This window comes from Mustela erminea, chromosome 14 (genome assembly GCF_009829155.1).
Source record: "Mustela erminea isolate mMusErm1 chromosome 14, mMusErm1.Pri, whole genome shotgun sequence".
Lineage (NCBI taxonomy): Eukaryota > Metazoa > Chordata > Mammalia > Carnivora > Mustelidae > Mustela > Mustela erminea.
The window spans coordinates 62,598,297-62,607,328 of NC_045627.1; the positions used below are offsets into that span (position 1 = coordinate 62,598,297).

Consider the following 9,032-nt stretch of genomic DNA (forward strand, 5'->3'; position numbering starts at 1 on the left):
GGCAGGTCATCCGCGAGGGCCAGGTGAGACGCCAGGCAGTGATGGGGCCCGGCAGAGCTGGAACCCCAGTCCCATGCAAGACACAAAGTCTCGTTCTTCAAAAGACATCCATTTTTTCCTGTGAAATTTCCCATTTGTAAGACCCTGGGTGGGCTAGACAAAGCCCATCTGTGGGCCCGCACTGAGGAGAGCATGTGGGGCAGACAGACCCTCCGATGGAAGAGACACCCCAGGTACAGGGAACCATGTGGGCACAAAATAGGGAGGCTTCACCCAGGTTGGGAAGCTGGAGCTGCCCCCCCCATCTTTGGGCCCTGGGGGGCTGTACCTTCAGCTCCAGGTCAGTGTAAATCTGCGGCCTCAGCAGGCTGAGAAGGTAGGATGCTCGAGAGAATTTAAACCCTGAAACAGAATCCAGTGAAGACAGTCACCAGCGGTCACCAGCGGTTCCGTCTGCCACCCCCACATCACCTTTCAGGGCTCACCTGGGATGATCTCCTCTGTGACAGCTGCACCCCCGATCACAGGACGTCTCTCGAAGACCGCTGTGTCTACCCCCAGTCTCTGCAGGTACGCCGCCTGAAGGGCACACAGGGCCCTCCTTTCATCCCGGGGACCAACTTGCTGGCTCAGGGGTCCCGCTATAAGGCTGGCCTGCTGGCCCTAGGCTCATGTTCCTGCCTCTGGGAATGCCATTCCCTTGCTTCCTCCATGAATTCCCACTTGCCCAGATGTCTTGGGAGACATGACGTGACTATTCCTGCCCCTCCATGTCCCAGCGGTGACCTTCCCTCCTGCATGGCCTGGTTCTGTGAAGTCCTACTGCACCATGCCCAGCCCTGCCCAGGCTGCCCAGCTCCCCCAGGTTGGGGCAAGCCTCATGCCTCCTCACAAGCACGGAGAGGCAGGAGTGCCTGGGTGGCTCAGTTGGTTAAGCATCTGCCTTCAGTCATGACCACAGGGGCCTGGGATCCAGGCCCACACTGGGCGCCTGCTTCTCCCTCTCCCTCTGCCTCCTGCTCCCCCTGCTGGTGCTCATTCTCTCTGTCAAATAAACAAAATCTTTAAAAAGTGAATTAATAAAAGTTCACTGCCAGACACTGTTTAATCCAGCTCACAACCCTAGAGGTGGGCACTATGGTTCTCCCCATCTCACAGATAAAGAAATGGAGGCCCAAGAGGTTAACAGCTTGCCTCAGGCTCATGGAGCTCCTGAGGAGAGGTGTTGGGAATTGAACCCAGAGGGTCTGGACCGAGGACCTATACTCCTGACCCATCCCAGTGAGGAAGAAAGCAGAGCCGCCCTGGTATTGGGACATAGCCTGGCCCTCAAAGGTAGGCCATGTTGTTCTCACATTAGCCACGAACAGCCTCCCAGAATGATGGCACCTCGGACAAGCAGGTTCTGAGACCACTGAAGATCAGGCAGAGCAAGACCACTTCATGATTCTATCTGAGTACACACAAGGGCTCTTAGTCACCCACAAAATACCTTACACCTCTTTCAGCCAGAATCAGTGGCTGCTACTTCCTTACCAGGCACCCTCTCCTCCTATAGGCCCCCCTCCCTGATAGGTAAGATTCATCGAGATGCCCAGTCACGGGGGTGTTTCCACTTTCCAATCTAGAGCAGACCCTGCATCCTCACACTGTCCCCCTAGTCATCCAACCAGAGGTCAAATCCTAGAACAGGTTCATCCAACCCCTTCTTCCTGAGCTGCCCCACGCCCCCCCTACCTCCAAGCCCCCACAGCCAGTCACCCCCTGACTCCATGAACTGCAGGGCTGTGCTTGGGGGGCCCTGGGTCTTGGGCTGGAGGCACAGATACCAGCCTCCCCTGGGCTGAGTCCCCATCTGGGAGACCTTGGATAGCAGGTCCTTGAAGCATGTCCTCTGATCGCTTCACAGCAACTCTGAGATAGGCTGGTTTTTTTTTTTTTTTTTTTTTTTTTTTCCCCATCCTACCGTGGCTCAGAGAGCCTGAACGACTTGCCTTGACCTTCACAGATAGAAAGTGGCAGAGCTGGAGGACGAACCTGTGTTTCTATTAGCATAGAATCCATGTTTTTAAATTACTGATCGGTTGAGTTACATAATGCTCCCTGTAAAACGTTCACGTAAAACTAGTATGTCAGGGGAAGTGTTCAGATTGATCACCGATCTCGTAGCCCGCCCTCCCCAACATGCTGAGTTCCCCTGTATCGATATCCTGGAGCAGCCGTTGCTTCAGGGAGATGCTCCAAGTTTGTCTTGTGAATATCCTCTGGCACACACAGCGGCCTCAGAGGGGTGCTGGGACCAGAATTTGAGAAGCACAGCCTTAGGCTACCCCTGCCTGGCCTGGCTCAGCTTTGGTTGGAGGAGCCATTGGTGTTGGGAGCAGGGCCCTGCCTCCTCTGCTAGGCTGGCTTCCTTGCTTTCTCTGGGATGCACTTGGGGCCATGTAGCTGCTGGGCACTTCAGCCTTGACCCAGCTGGGGAGCACGGGGGCTGCCCATAATCTGTAGTCAGAGAGCCCCACCTGGCCCCAGCATCCAGGGCTCTAACCTGTCTCCCTGGTTCTGCCAGTTATATACTTTCCCACCCTGTCATCGTCTTGTTTCTGAAAGCCCCCTGACTCTCCCAAAGTCATGGGGGAAATGCACATACATTAAGAAAAGGAAAGGGAGCCCCTGCTAGCCTCCTTAACTACTGTGGATACCCATTTGAAAGCCACTTGTGGGGGCCAGGGAGAGGAGACAAGCTGGCTGGGCTCCTCTCCCCGGCCAGCACCCTGCAGGCTTTCTCGGTGCCAGCTTCCTTGCGTCTGGCTAGCAGCCACGTGTGCAGGGGCTAGGGAAGCCGGGCGCGGGGGGTGGGTACTCACAGCCACAAGCCCGTTGTGTCCTGCAATGAGACAAGGGGGAGGAGGAAGCAACAGTGGTCAGTGGGCAGATAGACACGCTCCTTGGGGTCACCCACCCCTGTCCCCATGCTTGTGACGATTCTGCGGAGGTAGCAGGGAGTTCTACCTCCTGTACCTGGATGTGTTAACGGCATCTTGTTTGATGCCATAAGTCACCTGGTCTGTGGCTCTTGCCCTAGCTTGAAAAAAAGCTGGCCTGGCCTGTGGCTCTAGGCTGGAGTGAGGGACAGTCATCGGACAAAAGCTATCTCATGAAGCCTCGCATTGCTGGACTTCCGTCACTTGGGAACAAGCAGGTGATGGGTGGAGAGTGCGTCACAGTTTCCTTGGCTGCTACGCTGGGGCTGGACCCCCTCGCTGGGACAGATTCCCCGTCTAGGGGCCATGCTGGGTGTGCGGACGGCTGCCAGCAAACACAGCTGCTTCTGCCCAAGTGTGCTCCGCTCTAGTGCCCCAGAGGGCTTCAGGCACATGGCTTTGTCTTTGTCAGTCACCAATGTTCCCCGAATAAGAACAGTTCAAAGGAAGTCATTAAACACATACGGCTTCAGCATGTGCTAAAGGAGTGCCGGCTGACTAGGCAAATTTATATGTCTTCTATGTGTTTCTTTTCCAAAATCTTAGGAGGGCTGCCCCTGGGTTGGGACCCCTGAACTTGACTTGAGGGTTCAGGTTGCACACTAGTGCCTCTCCTGCTCTGAGAAGCTTCAGGACATCCGAGAACTTGTGGGAACGAGAATTCAAAACCCTTCCCCAGAGTCTGCTGGGCAGGGACAGGGGATGGATTTCTCACAAGCCCGAGGGGTCATTCTGATGCAGGTGGTCTAGCACGGCCAGGGGCTGGGAGTGTCTCTTGCCTCACTCTCAGGATAAATGTAGCTGCTTATGGGAAAGCCCTTGAGGGGCGGACAGCAGGCCTGGGTTGTTTTCAGGTAATGGGGATGGGTCTCATCTGCAACACGCGGCACGCGTTTCTCCTTGGTGACAGAAGGTCACTCTGAGTCTTCAAAGATGTCAGCAGAAGACTATGTTCTCGGAGCACCAGCCTGAACCCGGCGCTCACTCAAATCAAACTTTCAGCCATTAATTTGACAAACATCCATAAATAGGAGGCAGCGATGACCCACATGATGGATTTCTTCACGGCTGAGCTGACTTTGTTTTACATTTTCCACATGGAGACACCCAGAATTTTAGAGGTCATTGAGCCAACTTCTCTTCCATTGAAGGAATCTCCGAATTAGTCGTTCAATCCTCTTTGAGCACAAACCACAGGGAGAGCGTGTCTTACTCCGCGACCTGGCCCCCACCCCACATACACATGTATCCACAGAAACAAAAGTTTCACGAACTCATATTAACTCACCACGTGATAAGCAGGTGATGATCTATTTGATTATATTTCCTTTAAAAGGGAATGGTTAATATGCTATTTTTATGTATTTTTGAAAAGTGTTTTTTTCTTTTTTTAAATTTGATTTTTATTTTTTCAGTGCTCCAAGACTCATTGTTTATGCACCACACCCAGGGCTCTGGTTTAGAAGCTTTGCTGGATGGACTCGTGGGTTTGGAAAGCCCTGCTCTCAAATACATATATCAAATTAAAGGCCGACCATCCCGGGCTCAAGCTGGTTCCTATTTATAAGACGTGGCCCTCAGAGTCTTTCTAATGGGCCACGAGCTTCAGGCTTCTTGCAGTGTTGGGGCAAGAATAACCAGTAATATATGCAGAGCACCTGACCCTCAGCAGCCCCGCGATAAATGGTAGCTATTCGTCTCTTAAATATGCTGATCATAAATCTTGGGAAATGAAGGCTTCCAGGCAACTGGGTCTAGTTCCATCATCCCACATGAGCCCACAAAGGCACAAACAGACCTTAAATGACAAAGGTCAAGATTCCAGCAGCCCAGGACCCTTGGCCCTCCACCACCCCATCCCTAGTCCTGCCTGAGCCCTCCTTGGGCTTCTGGTGATCTGTCCTTTCCTCCTGAGGGGGTCTGAAGCTGCAGGCTCTGACTATCTCCAGCCTGACTCCAGGGATCCACGGACAGCCAGGCACGTGGGTCCTCAAGTGTGGCCTGCAGCCCCCTGCACCCAACCTGCTCCAAATTCTGGCTGGATGTGCTGACTTTCCCTGAATCCTAATCACGAGGGACAGGGTCCAGGAACTGCATTTTAATAAGCTCCTTGGGTCATTCTTGGGCATATTTAGTCAAGGGACTAATCAGGGCTCATCTTTAAGGCCCCTGGATACTGGTGTGACCTCAGGGAGCAGAGCTAACCCTTCTCTCCGAAGATGCCACTCTGTTCCTCACTTGATCCCCAAATTCCCTTAATTAAACCAGGCTGCCCTGAATGCTTAGCAATGGCAGAAACAATGTCAAGGAAGAACTCACACCTGAGGCTCACAGATGTGTGGGCCAGTTACTAAGGCCTCTGGTGACCCGGAGTCAACCCTCCCTGCCAGGAGACATCGGGGTTGTGTTGTCACCAAGGGCAGGAAAGCAGGGGGTGGGGGGGAACACCTTCCAGGTACGGAGCCCAGTCCAGTCACTGAAGTCTGGAGCTGGCTTTCCCCAGCTGGGATGTTTGTGATGGTCATCAAAGGCCACCGTTGTTAAAACTGAGATTATTATAAACTTACAGTGAAATACATTATATTGAAAACAAAGGTAATCGATACTCAAAACTTGTCACTTCCTCATCGTTTCGCTACAGTTTACAATTACCTTCGTTCTAGTGGTTCTTTACCTCTGAGCAGCCGTGAGCTGCCGTGCCTCCTTCCCAGGGGCACACACAGCCCCTCACGGTGGCAACTTGCAAAAGGCCATGGTGGGAACCCTTGCACCAGGGAAGCCAGACGACCGTCCACCTCGGGGCTGGGTGGTGTGACTCTGTTGGCGGATCCACGCGAGAAAGTGACGGAGAAAACACTAACAGTGCGGATGAAACCCGGCTGTGGCTGCCACTGCTCTACGGCGAACAGCACAGACCTCGAAATAATGTTCTCCCAGTGCAGGAGAAAGGTCATCTGATGGAGCTAAGCCCCTCCCATTACTGGACGAGTGAAGTTCAGAAAGGACTGTTGCTTCCCGTCGGTTCTACTCTTTTAAATTCAGTGCAAATGGCAAGCCTTGTTCCTTTCCAAGCTGGCCGGATTGGTGGAGGGTAACCACAGGTTTGCTGCTATGTTTAGCAAAAAGCACAGAAATTTGGTGAGAGCCAGTTGGCTACCTGGAACTTAGAGTACTGTGTATCTTATTTGTAAATGTGTCTGCTCTACGTCTTTTATTTCAGTATTTATCATGAGCTTCCCTATGTATGTTCACAGACATTTTTCCCTGGAGGGGCCACTGGAATGTTCTCTGGCCGTGACTGCTCTCAGAGCACATATGAAGATCTGGCAGGATAGGACGCAGCTTTATAACAGTGATGAGCATCTTCTTTCGATCCTGCCATTGTCTGTCTAAGCCCAATGGGAGAGAATGCCAGAAGGTGACATTTGGGGCCCTCCAGGAGTGTGAGTGAAAGACTCTGAGCAAAGACAACCTGGTCCAGGCCCTTTGGCCTCCCACAGTCACGGGGCAGAATTGGACACCCGCAGCCTGGGGGTGAGCAAAGGCCAACAGGACCCTACGTGCCCGATATCCAAGACAACAGGGGTTGTCACCCTCCCCAGACATGTGCTAGTAACTCTGCAACTCATTTCTATTTTTTCCTAACTCCTCTTTAAGGAATCTCCCAGTTTCCTCAGGGAATGGGTGGTCCTAGTGGGGAAGTGGTGGTAACCAGATCTCAGGGCACTCGGGGTGGCTGGATTTCATGGGTCTTTTATGCTAAGGCTCTTTGTTCCCAACCCTTGTGTACCTTCTGCTTTCCAAGAATGTGGTGGCAACTAGCTAATTTTGCAAGAGATACGTGGGAACTCTTGAGCTCACCTATTCCTCCCTGGTCATTCTAGAAGGGAAGATCCAAGCCTGGAGAGGGCAAGAAACTGCCCCAGACCACGGAGCAAGTTGATGGCAGAGCCAGCCCCACAACCTTAGTGCCTGCTCACAGACTAAGCAGACTTTCCACCACCACCCCTGCTCTGGCCCAAATCCAGACCAGCTTGTGCCCAGAGCAGAGGGAAGTGTGGGGCATGGGAATACCCCTCCCCCCTGTCCCCGGGACTCAGAGCAGGGCTGCCCTCCCCGCCCCTCAGCTCAGGCACAGCCCTGTTACCTGCTCCTATCACCACGGCATCGTACTCAGGCTTCAGGCGTCCCTTGGCTCCCCAGTGAGCTCGCCTCCAAGCCAGGCAGGGAGAAGCACCCAAGGCCCTGCTGAGACCTGGGCCCCTTGCAGCCATTCCTGCCCAGCACCAGGCCAGGAATTTGCTTCTAGTCAGCTTTGTGCTGCCCAGGCAGGGGGAGGGGCAGAGCAAACCGGAAGAGAGGAGGAGCAGCAACCCAGCTGCTGTACTTGGCTTTGGGCCATGATGACAGGCAGCTCGCAGAGTCCACACGGAACAGAGTCTCAGGAGGCTGCCAGTTCACGAGGCGTAAGTCGGGTCCCCTCCAGGCCGCAGAGGACAGCCACTGTGCTGGTCACTCTAGGGCTCCCACATGCGAGGCACTATGCTCACGGGGGCCCAGAACTCCCATTTCAAGGATGAGGGTCACTGAGGCTCAGAGAAGGGAGCGGGGAGGTCAGGCAGCCTGTGAGCATGCTGGTGGGGCCCCCTTCCCCAGCTCTGTCCTGCCTCTTATCAGGGACTTTACTGCGGGGGCTGTGCAGGGAGCAAATCCTGAGGACAAACTGGTCAGACCCTGTACTAGCTCCCCATCCTTCCACCAGCAGAACGGTGAGCGGCTCTATACCCCACAGGGTTGCCATGACTGGGGCCTCTGCAAAACTACGTGGTGGGGGAAGACACATCTATCGCTGTGGCCCCTGGAAAGCTGCTCATGCTCCCCCAGACCCTGAAGCACCTTGCACTCAAGAGGCCGTGGGAGACTGCAAGGGCTGGGGAACTTGGGGTTCGCTGCCTTCTTTTGAAGCCCTAGACATCCCTCTTCTGACTTTGGCGCCTTTCCCATTTCCTCAGAATGCTCAAGGATTAAAGATCACATCTGCCAGTCACATCTTCAGCTACCACACTTTCTTGCCATCCTCCAGCCTGTCTTGAGTTAGCAGCCCTTTTGTTCTCTACCCATTAGCTAGCAGGCCATTCCTCTTGTTGGAGGAAAAAAGCACCCAAGAGTTGAGTTTCTGTGGTGCCATGACACGGGTCCATGTTCTAGGAACCCGCCATTAGAAATGCACCTTAACACTGGGAGAGTATGCAGAGAGTATCCGTGTCCGAGCGGGAGAGCCTTCCGCGGATCCTCCTCCTGGGGACCGAGACACCCCGCGCTCGCCAGGGTTGCACCGTGTGAATCTGTGCTAGAGTCTGAGGCAGGGTGTTTGCCCCGGTGTCACAGCACTGAAGAACTGGGGGGCTGGCTCACCTAGACATGTCAACATTATGCAGCTACTAAAAATTAAGGGACAATACTAAGTGACAGAAGTGGCAATCCTAGGTGACAGAATACTAGAGTACTAGGTGACAGAAGCGGCAGTGGGCTTCTCCTCCTCCTTTGTGCTCTCCTGTGTTTTTCCCAATTGAGGTTAAATTTCCATTCATCAAGTCAAGATATTAAGGGGGAATGCAGTCCCCGTCACCTCAGGTGACTCCCCCTCACTGCCACCTCTGAGGACATTCGTGTGAGGTGTGGTTCTGCCCCCCTTTCGCCTCCACCAGCTGTTTCCTTAACAGGAAAGAAGAGTCTTTGCTTGAATTTTGGCTCAAGACTGAAGACATGGAAGGCCCGGCTGCGGTCAGCAGGTCAGGAACGCTGCCCAGGGACCTCTCCCTGATGGGGCGCTTCTCTCCTCTCCGCGGTGACGTGCCCCACTCCCAGGGCTCAGGTGCTCTCCTGTCCTGGGGTGGGAGCTTCCAGGTGACAGGAGAGGGGCCGCCCTCCTCGGCAGCAGTTCTCAACCCAGGGCACACAGGGATCGGCTGGGATACAAGGTTTATAAACCTCTGCCTGGGATGCAGAGGACCGAGTGACACGAGGGACACGACTCTCTGAGGTGGG

The 9,032-nt window shown here is 54.0% G+C and overlaps 1 protein-coding gene across 2 annotated transcripts in view; it reads right to left on the reverse strand.

The window, feature by feature from the left end:
- The window catches only part of PYROXD2 (pyridine nucleotide-disulphide oxidoreductase domain 2), a 31,957-nt gene extending 22,944 nt beyond the window's left edge, over positions 1-9,013 (reverse strand). The window contains exons 1-4 of one of the 2 annotated variants that reach the window (XM_032312572.1): positions 7,132-9,013; positions 2,868-2,887; positions 486-579; positions 329-402 (exon numbers count right to left, since the gene is read on the reverse strand). In XM_032312572.1, the coding sequence (XP_032168463.1) occupies positions 329-402; positions 486-579; positions 2,868-2,887; positions 7,132-7,258 (315 nt within the window). In that variant the 5' untranslated portion in view covers positions 7,259-9,013. Of the gene's footprint in view, positions 1-328; positions 403-485; positions 580-2,867; positions 2,888-5,658; positions 7,098-7,131 lie in introns of those variants that run through there. The other variant, XM_032312571.1, reaches the window with a different exon arrangement.
- Positions 9,014-9,032: the final 19 nt, after the last annotated feature.